Source organism: Mesoplodon mirus (assembly GCF_964341445.2).
Source record: "Mesoplodon mirus genome assembly, chromosome: 4".
NCBI lineage: Eukaryota > Metazoa > Chordata > Mammalia > Artiodactyla > Ziphiidae > Mesoplodon > Mesoplodon mirus.
The window spans coordinates 85,669,510-85,686,683 of record NC_138979.1 but is presented as its reverse complement, the minus strand read 5'-3'; the positions used below and the strand labels follow the sequence as shown (position 1 = coordinate 85,686,683).

Sequence of the window (17,174 nt, the reverse complement as noted above, 5' to 3'; positions counted from 1 at the left end):
AGAGGCCACAACAGCGAGAGGCCCGCGTACCGCCAAAAAAAACACAAAAAAACAAAAAAAACAAGATCCATATGATAAAGGACTTGTCTTTAGAATATATGATCTCTTACAACACAGAAGACAACAACCCAAAGAGGGGAGGGAGGATTTCAACAGACATTTCTCCAAAGACGATATACAAATGACCAAAAGCCTAGCAGAGGATGTTCAAAATCACTAGTCCTAGGGAAATGTAAATTAAATCCACAATGAGATTCTACTTCATACCCACTAGGTTGGCTTTGTCAAAAGGACAAGACTATAAGAAACACTGTACAAGATATGGAGAAACGGGAACCTTCATACACTGGTAGTTGGAACATTAAATTATATAGTTACTTTCAAAACAGTTCATCAGGTTCTTAACAAGTTAAACAGAAACTCACCACATCACACAGCAATTTCTAGAAGTCTACCAAGACAAATGAAAACGTGTCCACGCAAAGACATGTATACTCATATATATATATATATATATATAAACACAGAGAGAAGGGGAGGGAAGGAGGGAGGGAGGGAAGAGAGGAGGAAGGGAGAAAGGAAGCAGGGGCAATAAAAAACGGGCAAATGAAAATAACTGGTATATCAGAATCAAGGGTATATGAGAATTCCTTGTATTATTCTGGTAATGTTTCTCTAAGTTTGAAAGTACATCAAAATTTTAAATTACCCAAATAAAGGGCAAGAATATCATGTAGCAAGCTCCCTCTACCAACCTCAACGAAGACCATATACAGCTTAAAAGTTACTAGAAAACTGTAGGTAATTTTAATAAAATCACTTCAAGAATATAGTATGGTTGTAAAACCACTACAATGTGCTCTAAAATAATTTTTCTACTGAGTTAGGTAAAGTCATCTGTAAATTCTGTAACAACACATTCATATTCACAAAATCTGACTGAAAAATAAACACAACTTTCCATTTCTAACACAGCATAATTCAAAAGTTCACTCTGAATGGGACTGGGTTTTTGGTTTTATTTTGGTTTTAACGCAAAGCATAATTACATAGTTATTCATAATTTGAGGTGTGTTACTTGTTTATTTAACAAAATGCTGCTGCTCTGAAATAAACTTCATTTTCAGAGTGATAGTAATGTTAAAATAAAAAAGACCATGAAAATGCAAGCTGCATTTTAAAAAGCTTATAATAATCATTTAAATTCCGATTGTATCTGTAGGTTCACAATTCTCTACTCTTAGATTTTTAAAAAAAACACTTTATATATGGTCAATCTAGATCATAATTAAGTGCATCTTAATGAAGTTTCCACTGATGTATGTAGAAATATGATTTACCAATAGCCAAATAGCATCATTTCTTTATCAAAGATAAGTGGTACTATCTAGAAATAAAGACAGTCCTTCAAGAATTTTATTTTCCTAAGTAAAAATACTTCCCAAGAGCTAAAGGCACAATTTCTATTCACATCTAGCACTGTAACCAACCATAAAATCATTACTTATTTTCAACTTAATAACTGATTGACATTTCTCAAACAAGCTGTTTTCAATCCTGATAGTTCTTTATTTTCTTTGGTAAATTGCTGTTTGCAGTAGGTGTCCATCATGAGAATAATCAAAATTAGATAAATGTGACAAAAGACTGACAAAGTGTTTCACACCCTTGAGTGATACCAAGAATGGGAGAAAAGTGTTGCAAAATACGACTACTGCAGTGCTACTTATGGTCTTGCAATAAAACCAACAATGCATCAAGAGCTATCATCTCACATCCAATTTCTTCCCCTCAAGAACAATCTGAACCTCTTTGGCATCCAAAGGCTCATAGGTCAATAAAGCTTCTGCTAGATTCTTGTGCTCTTTTGCATGAGTCTTCAAGATATGTTTTGCTCGCTCATACGAATCCTGAAAAACAAAGCAGATATGTAAGAGGCAGAAACCTTAGGAGAAGCACAAACCCTCAATGAGATAAAAAGCCTTTATGCACCCTAAAAAAACTATAAAATCTATTGACTTCTAGTTATGAAAGATAAATGCATTTAAAAGCTTGGTTCCCTAAAGATAACTCTTTCATACTTTCAAATGTTACATTTTTAACCTCAAAGTCTATCATAGAGATAACTGAGGACTACTTAAACAAAAAGCTACTTAAGAAATAAAAGTATACACTGTACTCATCTGCTTTCTAAATAAGGTCTGTGAACACAGAAATCTATTTCTCTTTTCAGTATACGTGCTAAAAGGAAAGGGAGTTTGCTCCTTTTGCCTCTTGAGATTTCACCAATTTACTCAATCTAGAATGGCCAGAAAAGATATAATTTCCATTCTTTTACTTGGTAACACACTCACCTCTCAATACTGTAACACAGTATCATTAGAGGTGATCCCTGACTTCCATACATTTGATTTTTTTTTTGCAACCCACCTTGAACTTTTCATTTAAATCCTTCAACTCTCTTTCCAAAGGTGAGTCTGAATTAAGTTTATCAGCTTATGAATAACGGCAGTAATAACAGTTCATTTTTGGCAGTGTCATATTCGCCTGTACAATGTTTATGCCAATATTTTACTAGCGAATTATATTTTTGTCCTTATAAAATTGGGTGGAAAATGTAAAAGTGAATTTACCAACACCAAGAAGCACAGGTCATATAAACACAATACAATTACTAGACATTTTGAACATAACCATGTCCAAGTAAAATAATCAAATTAAAGAAAATACATAAAATATTAGAAATATATCAGCTAAAGAAGAACTGAATATTTAAATCACAATGTAAATTGTTCTGGGCTTCCCTAGTGGCACAGTGGTTAAGAATCCGCCTGCCAATGCAGGGGACACGGGTTCAATCCCTGGTCCGGGAAGATCCCACATGCCGCGAAGCAACTAAGCCCGTGTGCCACAACCACTGAAGCCCCGCACCACAGCCACTGAAGCCCGTGCCCTAGAGCCCATGCTCAGCAACAAGAGAAGCCACCGTAATGAAGAGCAGCCCCTGTTCGCTGCAACTAGAGAAAGCCCACATGTAGCAACAAAGACCCAATGCAGCCAAAAATAAAATAAATAAATTTATTTTAAAAAATATATATATACATATATGTGTGTGTGTGTGTGTGTATATATATATATATATATATATATACATATATACATATATATATATATATGTGTATATATATATATATATAAATTGTTCTTAGCCTATGGCCAGAATAAAATAAAGATCCAGTCTATGATCAGGGGTTCCAGTCTATGTCAAAAATCCAGTCTATGACATATTTAATCACGGCAGCACCGGTGCACCTATTAACTTTATAAAACAGAGGAACTTTAGTTTTTTTGCAAGCACTCAAATATTTAGGCACATTTTGACTAAATAGATAAATAAACATTTAAAAAAAGATCATTACCCTCAGACGGATTCTGGTTTCCTGTTCAATAGCAGATTGAGTTTCTGGACTCAGTTTCCCTGTATCACTGTAGGTCATAACTCCAAGCTAAAATCAATGAAAAGAAAGAAATCCAACAGAAAAACCTCCAACACTAATGTATGTAACAGAGGAAGTACTATCCTATACATAAGAAAATAAATATCATGGGGGCAAGGAAAAAATACAATATAAAAATGCCCTTGAGGGCAAAAAAACTTCATTATTCTTCTGAAAGTATAATACTAAAAAGTGTGAACAAGAGAGAAAATTTTAAATCCTAAGTATCGTTCTGAGTACCTTCTTAGAAAACCTTAGCAGCTATTCTAGTCCAGAAATCCACAATTCACAGAGTACTGGAATTGCTTTATGGAGCCACAGTGATAATGTAGGAACGTGAAGTATGTGGAAAGGGCAAAGTAAGCAAGCTCAACAAGTAGGTCTTCGATGTCATATGAATAAAAAAGCTAAAGAATTTATATTATCATTTGGTTAATTCATGAAGTAATAACTCTTACTGTTTGAGCAGCTGGAATGGAAAGAGTATGTTACATTTCTCAGAAAATGACATTTAGTTTAGAGTCAGCTTTGTTAAATCCATTTGGAATGAGACAGGGGAAAATCTATCAATTTATAATGAGAATCCTCTCTCACAAAGAGACACTTGGCACATCAACATTTGATACATGAGGAAGGATTAAAATTAGCCATTACCTTTTCACTCATTCCAAATGTGGTGACGATCTGCTTTGCTATTTGGGTTGCATTATCAAAATCACTGGAAGCACCTGAAATTTTGAAATATACATAAAACTCAGGTTAAAAAAAATCTTTAAACCAACAAACACAATTTGAACCAAAGCTATTCTTTACAGCCAACCTGTTGTAATATGATCAGCTCCAAATATAAGTTCCTCTGCCACTCTTCCTCCCATACTGACGTCCATCTGAGCAAGAAGCTGAGCTCTAGTTTCGTTCCGTCGATCATTTTCAGGCAACAGGTACACCCAGACAATTGAAAAACAGAAAAAATTCAGACACAGTTTTGAAACACTTACATTAATAACCTGAATTATCATTTGTCTCTCATGACCTTACTTAATACCATGATGCTGAAAGCTCAGCGGCATTTAATAGAGATGGTCATGGTGATTGATTACCAAACCAGCTATGTATAAAATGAGGAAAGCAAAAGTGCAGTTTATAAATAGTAAGTAGTTAATGCTGCAATACAACTGTTTGTCCCTCGTTGCACAAAAATGTTTAAAACGTCTATAGGGACGTCCCTGGTGGTGCAGTGGTTAAGAATCTGCCTGCCAATGCAGGGGACACGGTTCGAGCCCTGGTCTGGGAAGATCCCACATGCCGCGGAGCAACTCAGCCTGTGCGCCACAACTACTGGGCCCGTGCTCTAGAGCCTGCAAGCCACAACCACTGAGCCCATGTATCACAACTACTGAGGCCCGCACGCCTAGAGCCTGTGCTCTGCAACAAGAGAAGCCACCGCAATGAGAAGCCCACGCACTGCAATGAAGAGCAGCCCCCTCTCGCTTCCACTAGAGAAAGCCCGCGTGCAGCAAAGAAGACCCAACGCAGCCAAAAATAAAATTTAAAACATAAATAAATAAAAATAAACGTCTATAATTAGAGAGATATGAAAATGAAACTTGTACTCAATGAGAAAAAACTTAGAAAAACTATTGAACCAGTCACTATGATACATAATTTCTTTCGAGGGGAAAAGAGCAACTACATATTTAAGAATTATATTTTGCTGTCATTCCTGAATTACATTTCATAATGTAAATATATTATCTGAAATATTAAGGATATCCTTTATTAGCAGGTAAATTTCACAAGTATGTCTGATTTCAAGACAGTTGAGGAAGTTAAAGAAGAAAGTATCAACACACCTAGGAAGTAGCTGAATTTTCTTTTGAAATGTTTCCATCAGCAATTTCCTACATAAGCTCCTGGGGAGCGCTATTTGAAAGAAAAGAAAAACTAAAGATACATGTCCAAGTGTTGGCCCTCGTGGCATGATTGTAGCTTTGTTGATAGGCATAGCATCTTTAGTGTAATATGCAATAATAGCGTGACCAGATTCATGATACGCTGTGATTGTTTTGTTTTTGTTATCAATTTCCACACTTCTACGCTCAGGCTCTAAGAATAAAAATTTACTTAAGTAAAATACTCCATTAAGAAGGTATATTTAAATGAATGAAGCTCCTTTGTCTCAAAGTCATTCTTAGAGTCATATGATTTAATATCATTAATAAATATTTTAAAAGTTTGAAAGTTTAAAAAATGAGTAGATTCCACTCTACAACACATGTAAACCATAATTTGTCAACTGAAAACCAAACTGTAAAAACTATCATCTTAATCCTTATATCAAAAGGAAAAGCTGTATTCTATTTCTAGAAAATAAACTTCTAATTTAACAGGAATATCATAACTAACCTGTTTTGAAGGCAATTCAAGATTTAAAGTAAAAATTAAATTCTGAAAAACAGTAAAATTAACTATTCTTTTATCAGCAATATCAGACAAGAGGAAAGACATGGGCACTCATGCCCCCCAAAGAGTGTAATATAATTTATAATATATTTGTTCTGTAACAGGCCAAACTGTGTTGCTCTGTTAGAGTATATATTTGCATGTTTCTATACCTTTCTTTTTTATAAACTTTCTCTCAAAATTAAGAGTTTTTTCTCGGACTTCCCCGGTGGCGCAGTGGTTAAGAATCCGCCTGCCAATGCAGGGGACACGGGTTCGAGCTCTGGTCCAAGAAGACTCCACATGCCGCGGAGCAACTAAGCCCATGCGCCACAGCTACTGAGCCTGAGTTCTAGAGCCCATAAGCCACAACTACTGAAGCCCACGCACCTAGAGCCCATGTTCCATGAGAAGCCACCACAATGAGAAGCCCATGCACCACAATGAAGAGTAGCCCCGGCTCGCCGCAACTAGAGAAAGCCCGCATGCAGCAACGAAGACCCAATGCAGCCAATAAATAAATAAATAATTTTTTAAAAAAAAACAGAGTGAATTACCACCAAACCAAAAATTATCAAGTGGCAATTTTTTAAAAAAAGAATTTTTTGTCTAACATAATGAACAGTATAAGATAGGGAAAAAATGAAAAAAAAGAAAACCTACCCATTAGGATTTTATCTTTGGAGAACTCTAGTTCCGTCATGGTTACCACTTCTTTTCCATCAACAGCTGCCTTTAAAGCAGCTTGGTTCACAAGATTCTCCAACTCTGCTCCAGAAAAGCCAACAGTACCTCGAGCTATGATTTCTGGATCAACAGCTATATGCAGACAGGACACAATATTAAAATTTCAGAAGAGCTAATAAAAAGCTCTTCATAAAGAACTCACATTGCAAAAGAAAAAAGAAGATAGCCATCATGAGCTGTAATTTTACAAAAGCTTACTTCACTAAATTCTAAGGGGAAAAAGCCAAAACTGCTAGTAAACACACCATTAAAATTGTCATTGGGACAAATCACAAAAGTTATTATATTTAAATAACTTTGTGATAAACAGAGAAAGGTAGAGTTGCCAGATAACGATTTACAAACCTTTAATTATGGCCTAACCACAAACTGAAAAAGCACATTCATAGACGTTTTGTTTTCAGAATTTCATCTTGAAATAACTTTGGACATAGAAGCCCCCCTTATTATCGGAAACATATTTGGTTTTAAGAATTGATTCAGGTATCTTTGAAAATACTGCAGCTTTAATAGCTGCTTTTATTACTCAGGTAGTTCCATAATATTTCCATGTGTTTTGTTTTATAGTCTGCTTCCCCTCTTTTGGCCCCAAAGTGACTATATCATGAGGTACTATGCTCATAATATACAGGTGCTTTTTATATGATTTTATATTTTACATTCATCTAAAGAAACATTTATACATAGATTTCATCAAGTATTATCTAAGTACTCAAAAGAAAACTTTCTTTAGAATCGGGATTCAAAATGACAGAATCTCTGGACACACGTTCATTGAGAAATGGACTTTATGGACAAACAAGAGGAGAGAAAAATAGACATTTAAAGGAATTTGTCTTTTAAGACATCCTGAGTAAGGACCACAAACAGGGTGGATTGATATATTACCATTTTATGGAGATAATGTCTGTATCGTCGAATTAAGACTTACACTGATCAAACTTTATCTTATTGAGATACCACTTCAAGATTTCTGTTCGACCTTTTACATCTGGCCTGGGAACTGTAACCTGCATGTCAAAACGACCAGGACGTATTAAGGCGCTAAAGGGAGAATACAAAAAGAAAATATAAATTAATAAGCTGACTGTGCTGAAGGTCAAGTTAAACAGGACAGACATCCTAAAGAGAAGATGGAAAGACAGTGGCAACCAATATTTATTTTGAACATAAATATTCAGATTAGTTCCTTATAAAACGTGGCTCAAAGAACAGTTTCAATAACCAGAAGGCAGAACAAAGGTTCATATAGATAAATGTGTGCATCTAGATAGCATACAGCCCTTCAGAGACAAAGACATGCAAGTCAGCCAGTCAAGGAACAAATAATTCTACAGCAATCTATTATGAGAGCTACACATCCATCTTACTGCTATTAAGTACAAAATGTTAAACTAGAGTCTTAGGCAAGAACCAACTATTAGATCAAATGAAAGTATGAATAACTTCTATATAATAAAACCAATAAAACTTTTAAACTATAGTAAATTTTATTCTAAAAATCCTCTCTACCCCCCACCCGAAAGCTTTGTGATGTTTAAGTTGTGAGCAGATTCTTTTAGCAGCTTTACTGAGATACAATTTTCATATCATAGAATTTGAAGTCGAAAACCCAGTGTTGTTTTTTTTTAACATCATTGTTGGAGTATAATTTGCTTTACAATGTTGTGTTATTTTCTGCTGTATAACAAAGTGAATCAGTTATACATATACATATGTCCCCATATCCCCTCCCTCTTGCATCTCCCTCCCTGCCACCCTCCCTATCCCACCCCTCTAGGTGGTCACAAAGCACCGAGCTGATCTCCCTGTGCTGTGCCGCTGCTTCCCACTAGCTATCTATTTTACGTTTGGTAGTGTAACCCAGTGGTTTTTAATATATTCAGAGTTGCCCAACCATCACCACAATCTAATTTTAGAGAATTTTTACCCCCTCCCTCTCTTCTCCAGCTGAAAGCAACCCCAAATCTACTGGCAGTTATTCCCCATTTTCCCTAACCTCTGGCAACCACTAAATTCCTTTCTGTTGCTATGGATCTGCTTATTCTAGACATTTCATATAAAAGCAATCATATAATATGTGATGTTTTGTGATGGGTTTCCTTCACTTAGCACAATATTTTTAAAGTTCATCACTATTCTAGAATATATCACAAAAATTTTAATACTTACTTATCTAATGCCTCTGGGAAGTTTGTGGCTCCTATGATGATAACTCCTTCGTTGGGCTTAAAACTATTATAAAAAAAAAAGGACCTTTTCATTGAAAATTAAAACAGCACACATGTAGAAATGTTCTATGCAAAACTGTTTATCGTTAATCTTACTAACAGCAAAGAAAAGGGATTGATCTTTTTAATGCCCAAAATGATAAGGCATCTCTAATTGTTTTCTTAAAATGCCAGTGCACTTCAATAAAAGTGTTAATAATAAATCACCAGGTCATCTGTGGTTACATACCTTCATAATAGTTTTTCTAGTTAGGAAGAGATGACCTGACACAAAAAGCTTGAGTCCCCGACTAATTTTTGAAAAACATTTTCAAGTTTACCAATTCAAATTATTTGCTCCTAGACTTCCAGAATGTCTTATATGACTTTAAGAAACAATTTTTTGATCTACAGCAACACTCAAAATAGGGTTTTATATTTCTTTCGTACATCATAGTAGTACTTAAAAATGCCTTATAATTCCATAATCACATAAACATTCTCTTCTACAATTTCAAACTTGTCTTTTCAGATTAATTTTTGAAAAGGAGTGTTCTTGTAGTCTCTTGAGTTGGTGTTTTACAATTAAATCTTTTCATTAAACTTAAAAATCCTTATTGCTATAATATCCAGGAAAGGAATATTTGCACATATTCGTGAAAGAGTATATTTTATATCCTTAAACAAATGTTGCAATATATAATCGAAAAATTGAATCTCATAGTTTTCTTCCCCAGTCTTGTTTATATTTTCAAAAGTTCAGAACTCTGCATAGGTTTGCATCATTTAATTATACCAGGTTAGTATATTTTACAGATATTTATCTTAACATCATATGCTTTTCCTGAATAAGTTTATCTATTACTAATCCAAATGCACTTATCCAAATCTTTCTTCTAAGTCCCCTGGGTGCCTCAAATTTGTTATGCCCCAAACTGAAGACATTGTCCCTGATGCCTTCCTCTTTCCTGACTCTTTGTAAGCTACTCTGTCATCTGTCTTCCCCATCCTAGTAGATAACATCACTGAAATACCAAAGCAGGAAAAATCCTGGACTCCATCCCTCCCTGAAATCACCACATCCTGTTGCTCATCAAGTTCAGTATTTTCTACCTGCTTACCATTTTTCATTTCCTATTACTTTCTCACTTATAATTTTGAAATGCTCTTTTCTAGTTTTGCTCCCCTGATGTTCATCTTTACGTTGCTGCCAGAGTGACCTTTCTAAAATATATTTGTGAAGATGTAACACCTCTACTTATGTAGTGGATCCCCATCACATGAAGGAGAAAGTTCATGTTCTAGGAGGACACTTGCTTTTTTTGGTTTGGCTCTGATCCTCCAGTTTTGTCTCTCCATGCCATTCCCGGTAACTGTATTCTAGTTTTCCACGTGACTTGTTATGTTGTTTCACGCCTCGTCCTTTTGCTCAGGCTGCCTTTTCTAGAATCCCCTTCACATCCCCGCTCTACACTGTGTGTGTCTTTTAAGACACAGACCTGTCTTTGCAGCATTTCCTGAGCTACCCAGATACAGCTGACTCCTCTTTCCTGTGTGCCCTTCCTGTACTCTGTTCACATCAGTTGTAGAGCTTTTGAATGATACTTTGCTGTTCTTACTTGTTTTCATGTAGCTCTCCTGGACTACAGAGCAGAATCGGTCTTCTATTTATATTTCCAGCTTTTCTCCCAGGATAGTGCCTATGATTTGACAGATCCAGTAAATGTTTGTGGTCTTACTGATTGATTGAATGACCAAATGAATGAATATGATGTTTTCTGGAATGAGGTGTTTGTTTTGTTTTGTTTTTATAGGAAGGAGCAACAAATCCAGAAATTGGAGAAAAAGAAAATGATACTGATATTGAACGTGCTCCATAGGAGCAAACAGATCATAACAATTTGACTTTTTTTTTTTTTTTTTTTTGCCGTACGCAGGCCTCTCACTGTTATGGCCTCTCCCGTTGCGGAGCACAGGCTCCGGATGCGCAGGCTCAGCGGCCATGGCTCACGGGCCCAGCCGCTCCGCGGCATGTGGGATCTTTCCGGACCGGGGCACGAACCCGTGTCCCCTGCATCAGCAGGCAGACCCTCAACCACTGCACCACCAGTGAAGCCCTTTTTTTTTTTCATTTCTTTTTAAGTATGTTTCTTTTGCTCCGTTTCTTCAGAAGTATCCCAACTACTACCAACTTTTTCTTCCTGAAAATGCCTCAACCCTCTGAAATTCTTTTCTGCTACTTTATTTTATTTAAATATTTGTGGATAGAGATAGACATATATGTACTTAAAATTCATAGTAGTAAATGTTCTCATTAATGTATCTGTGGCTGCATTTTACAGATATGATGTCAGCATTAGGATTAGGAGAAGAGGAAGGTATAGAATCACCTTGGGATTCTGAGGTACTGTCTTCTATTATTATTATTATTTTTTATTTTAAAATATAAGCACTGAATGATGTTAAAACATAAAGGGGGGGTGCTTTGACTTTACTTTCTCACCTTTGCATTTGCCCTTCAAAATTTTTTCCTTACATTTTTAACCTGTAATTAATTAAATAATTGTGTGCTAAGTATAATAACTACCACATAGTGCACTTTTGTTAATTTGCAAGATTCACCTAATGAAACCAGTGTAGCACAGAGCAAAAACCAAGGCTTAGAAGTCATAAGGAATCAGTTTGGGTTCTGAAGTTAAATTTATCTAAAAACTGAAGCATTATTCCAGGTCAGCCTATGGCCAAATGTATGTTTCTTTTTTCTTTTCTTTTTTTAAAAAATTTTTGTTGGAGTCTAGTTGATTTACAATGTTGTGTTACTTTCAGATATACAGCAAAGTGAATCAGTTATACATATATCCACTCTTTTTTCGATTCCTTCCCCATATAGGCCATTACAGAGTATTCAGTAGAGTTCTCTGTGCTATACAGGAGGTCCTTATTATTGATCTATTTTATATATAGTAGGGTGTATCTGTCAGTCCCAGTCTCCCAAGCAAATGTATGTTTCTTTGGTACATATGGATGTGTAAAACTCCTAGTGAGGTTCAGAGAGAAACAGGTTGAAATGTAGTTTTTTACCACTTAGACCTGAAAAAGATAGTGCCTGAGACTTGAAAGTATTAGTACATTTGGATTTTCAAATAGATCTGCAAGGAACGTTTCAAGAGAAGCAAAAGAATGGGGAATAATAAGTATGTGGCGTTATAATAACAACAGTTTGGTTTAGCGATGTTTTAATAAGTACACACCATTTTGGATAAACTAGTGTGCGTTGAGTACCTTTATGGCAGCCATACTTGAAGTAACGTAAATATAAAGTAATGATGACCTGTTGTAAGGTGACAGCTATGGAAAGAGATAAGAAGGGCCTGATCTGTTAGACCTAGGCAGCTGCTGCAGTGATACAGCACTGTGTTTAAAGTCAAAAGACATGGTAGCATCCTGGTTCTGTCACGAGCTGTGGGATCTCGGAAAAACTTGTCTACCCTGGTTGAGCGTCAGTGACGTCCTTCGTAAAAATGGTACTGGTACCCACTTGTCAGGTAGGTGTAGGGAACAGATGTGGTAAGAGCTGTGAACACACCTTGTAAACTGTAAAGGGTGCTATAGAAATGTAAGACAAAAATGATCACAGTGCATGGACATATATACACTACCAAACGTAAGGTAGATAGATAGTGGGAAGCAGCCGCAGAGCACAGGGAGATCAGCTCGGTGCTTTGTGACTGCCTGGAGGGGTGGGATGGGGAGGGTGGGAGGGAGGGAGCTGCATGAGGGAAGGGATGTGGGAACAGATGTATATGTATGACTGATTCACTTTGTTATAAAGCAGAAACTAATAAAAAATGGTCACAGTGGCAATTAGTGACTCACTAAATGCTGGGGCACTTTTTTAAAACCTGAAGGACAATAAAATGACAGTAGTGTTAAGAATAGGAAAATTAGAACGGGCATGTGGATTTCTAGCTTGGGGTATGTTAAGTTTCTATATAGACTGTTATCGGAGATCTCCTATAGGTATCAAGTGCTTTGGTACTTGAAGTCCACTCAACATTTTAAATGTTTTGTTCTTAAATAAATTCCTGTTATTGAATACCAACTATATGCTGGGCAGTTAGACACTGACTGTACCAATTGAGGGGTAAGGCTGTAGTGGTGGGAACATAAAACCCAACAGGAATCCTTTATAAGTCACTGTTAAGTCCTTCATGTAAAGAAAATGGAGAGAGCTTCCCTGGTGGCGCAGTGGTTGAGAGTCCACCTGCCGATGCAGGGGATACAGGTTCGTTCCCCGGTCCGGGAAGATCCCACGTACCGCAGACCGGCTGGGCTCGTGAGCCATGGCCGCTAAGCCTGCGCGTCCAGAGCCTGTGCTCCTCAACGGGAGAGGCCACAACAGTGAGAGACAAAGAAAATGGAGAATGTTACGTTAGACAACATTGAGAGAGTTTGTAGTTAGGATGGGGATGGGAGTGGGAGTGGAATTTAGGTAGTCAGAAAAGATCTGCATGTGAGAAAAGCTACCAAGGGGAGGATGGGAAAGAGCCAGTCATGTCAGGGTCCAGGAGAGGGACATTCTGGACAAAGAGAGCAGCGGATCCCATCATTACACTCTCGCATCTTGGAAGGACCAGGAAACAGGAAGTGGGGTAACTGTCCTTACAATCACTTTTATCATTGTTGTTGTATGTAGAAAATAAAATGTGCATAAGAAAAGCTTGGCACATTTAGATGCTTAATAAATAAAAGTTCTTATTCTTCCCTTATTAAAGCTTGCTGTACTTTTTTGAAGAGTTGCATAACTATATTTAAATTTTCTCCTATTATTTAAACATAACAGTTTTTATTACTACTTCGCTATTTTATTCAACTATTTTTCCTATCAATAAAAATTTTATCAAATTACAGATTCTTATAAGCCCTTGTTTACCTAAATGAAGCATCTTCTACAGTGTTCTGTTTATGCTCAACATGAAATACTTCATGGTTTCTTTTCATGCCAAGTATATTATTTTAATACTAAAAATTTCTGTCTTTAGAAATATTTTAAATTTATAGCAAGGGTACTTATTAAAGCATTTATTTAAACACATATTTTTTAAAAATACTCTCTTCTTTTGACAATGAATGTAAAGTAGAGTTAGGTGTTTTGAAGTTAATTCTTTGCTGAAATGTGCCTGTAAGTCAGGCACATTTTTTGTCTGTGAAAATAATTCCTCTGGCTTTCCATGCTCAGTTTACAGAGTCAGTAGCCAAATGAGGATAAAAGATAGACTTGATCTAGAGAGTGTATATGAAGTTTTCTATTTCAGTGTTTGGGTTTTCAATGCATGCTTCTCTTATTTTTAAATCTAATTGCTTGTAAAGTAGGAAATTTTTAAAAAGTAGGGTATTTTCAGCTATTAGAAGGGGATTAGGAAAGCTTTATGCAACTCATTATTAATATCAATTTTAACAGAGTATCTCTGAGAGACTTCCAGAGAAGTATGTTGATCATTTATCTGGAGCTGCAGGTCAAAGAGGAAAAAATATATTAAATGGACAAGTAGAAGGTAAGAACTATATTTTTATGAAAAAGTCATTTGACAGCATGTTGATTTAAAATGGGAATTCTGATATATTCTAATAGCCAAAGAAAATCACCTGTCGGTTAAGAGGAAGTATCATTCCTCACACTGATTTCAAGTTGAACTGAGCCTGTCTCATTCTGGAAAAGAAGTGCTGTATCAGAAGAACTAAGCAGCTACATCTTTTTTTCTTGTCAAAAATCCATCAGCAGTTTTTAGGCAGTTTTTATTTGGCCAAAAAGCAGTGCTTGAATACCTAACTGTGTGGTGTGTTCTATTTAAGCTCTGAGTGTCCAGATGTTCTTTTGTAGACAACATGCCATGATATAATCATCAATCTCCATGTCTGTTACCAAGTTACACTGTGAACTGTGCCACCCTTTTGAGGTGGTCCTCAAAGACACAGTTTGCTTGTTGTTTAACCAAGTGTCCTAAAGCATGTACCTGAAGTTATATCATTTTTTATTCTAAAAAGCTACGCAGCTTATATTCTGAAAACTATTAAAAAAACATAACACTGTTGATGCAAAAAAAAAAAAAGGAAAATCACCTGTCAAATGCATAGTGAGGAAAAAGATGAGAAAAGGAGGGAAGCTGTGTATCTTATCTGGTGTCAGCCACAGATTAAATTGAGAGTCCCCTTTAAGGAGCTAAATTATTAGTTCCGTTTCAAGGTACTCTACAACCTAAGGAAAGTCGGGAAATGAGGAAGAGGAAAGAAGGACTAAAGAATGAGAGAGGCAGAGGTTACAGGGAGTAAATGAAGGAAAAGGAAGCAGGGGTCTGTGGAGGACGGGGGCAAAGTAAAATAGGTCTTTAGAAAAGGGAAGAGAAGAGTATTTGAAACGTGAGACAAATTTGAAGTGAGCTTCCAGCACCGAAACTTGTCAGAGACGAACAGCAAAGCTTTCCCACTCTTACTGTGGGAATGTAGAAGCAGACTGATAGGCCAGAGTTTCTCAAATTTTAATTAGTCCCCTGGGGACCTTGTGAAAAGTGCACATGCTGAGCAGCAGGTCTGGGATTGTGCATTTCTGACAAGCTCTCAGAGTAGCAAGGGTGTAGGCTTGCATTGAGAGAAATCTGGAAGAGGAGCCACTGGATAGTTCAAGACAGAACAGGATCAAGGAAGAGTATTATTTTGTTTTTCTTTCTGAGTGTGTTTATAGCCAGAGGGTAGCAAAGCGTTGAAGTAGAACTTATAGATGTAAGGTGCCACTGCTAAGCAAAGAGGAAAAAAGAAGTGGTGGGGATGATCCATAAAAAGAATGTCAAAGGGAGAGAATTAAGACCACAGATCCAGAGACTACCTTTGAAGAGGAAAGAATATAGTGAAAGGAAAGAGGGGGGAAAGAAGGGTGTTAGGGAGGTGATTGTGGAGGTGATGAGGAAACTTGAGAGAACTCTCGTTAGATGACTTCAGTGTATTTACACTGAAACAAGGTTAGGTCATTGCTGCTCCAGAGAATACTGGAAGCAGGAGTGGGTGCTAGAATTGAGGTAAACCCCAGCTCCTCCTTCTAACTATCAGGCATCAAAGATATATGTTGTGTTGGTATGTGTTATTCAAATGAGATTAATTTGAATATGGAAGCATTGGCTGTTTTTTGTTTTTTTAAGATAGGTTTGTGGTTTTTTTTTTTTGGCTGCTTGGCTTGGCATGTGGGATCTTAATTTCCCCGACCAGGGATTGAACCCGTGCCTCCTGCAGTAGAAGCATGGGGTCTTCACCACTGGACCGCCAGGGGAGTCCCTAAGATAGCTAATTTTTTGATGATAATTGTTTCACAAAAATCCTTTTAAACATTAGCATGATATACTGAACCAAACTAATTTTGGAAACAAAAGAAATTAATAGGGTTCATTCCCTAAATGCTAGAATTGTTATTTTCAGTAAATACTACACTGATTTTGAAATATGAAAGATTTTTAATATCTAATAATTCTGTGGCAGTAAAATTTACTTTTTCCCTTTTGATAATCGTACTTCGATGTTGAAAACTTATAATACGTTATTTCTTAGATGTGCCTTATATACCTTCTTGCATGAGTGGATCGAGAAACTTTAAGATGACTAAACTAGAGGATCCAAGAAATGTAGGCATACCAGTAGCCCACATGGGTATGGAAAAACATGAATATTTTTATGAACTATTATTCTACAAGTGTATATCCAAGCTGATCAGTTCATAACCCTTTCTCTGATGAGAAATGAATTATACATTCAGCTGAACTGTCATCCCAACTGTGCACTTCCTAAATTACAGGACAAACTGAAGAACATGATAAATACCTGTAGTATAACGGTGTAAATGATGCTGCTGTATTGCATTCAAGATGTGCTGTTGCATTTTACCATCAGCTTTCACATTTACCTTCTCGGGGTCATGATTTGTTGCTCTGATTAAAGATCACTTTTCTCCTCATCAATCAGCATGTTCACATTGGTACATGTGCATTTTTCTATTTTATAAAGGCTTTTGGAACATAATCTTCCTTTTGAAATCTTAACTGCATGTTTTGTTAAACCTGTACTCCTATTTTTTCTTCAGTATCTATAGTGGATTCATATGTCTGTCTTGTTGCAGTCCTAACTTCCCCCAAGAAACAAAACACCAAAACCTAAAGTATTCACTGCCAAGGCCAAGCATGAGGGTTCTGCTCAGTACTAACTGCATGAATATATAGTTGGCTTTCATAGTTACGTG

The 17,174-nt window shown here is 36.4% G+C and overlaps 1 protein-coding gene and 1 long non-coding RNA gene across 4 annotated transcripts in view; one reads left to right on the top strand and one right to left on the bottom strand.

Annotated features, from left to right (window-relative positions):
* The window catches only part of LOC309802312 (ankyrin repeat domain-containing protein 26-like), a 162,158-nt gene that overhangs the window by 66,748 nt on the left and 78,236 nt on the right, over positions 1-17,174 (top strand). Inside the window, exons 22-24 of the mRNA XM_082617748.1 lie at positions 11,239-11,300; positions 14,358-14,451; positions 16,490-16,588. Coding sequence (XP_082473874.1) covers positions 11,239-11,300; positions 14,358-14,451; positions 16,490-16,588 — 255 coding nt within the window. The remainder of the gene's footprint in view (positions 1-11,238; positions 11,301-14,357; positions 14,452-16,489; positions 16,589-17,174) is intronic.
* On the bottom strand, positions 1,632-7,635 carry LOC309802320. Of its 3 annotated transcripts, none has more exons than XR_014293759.1 (3): positions 7,618-7,635; positions 3,420-6,758; positions 1,632-1,910 (listed from the first exon to the last, which is right to left on the bottom strand). It is a non-coding gene; the product is annotated as an uncharacterized lncRNA (long non-coding RNA). The 3 variants fall into 3 exon arrangements; XR_014293761.1 differs by lacking the exon at positions 7,618-7,635 and having other exon boundaries at positions 3,420-4,225; positions 4,318-7,068; XR_014293760.1 differs by lacking the exon at positions 7,618-7,635 and having other exon boundaries at positions 3,420-7,068.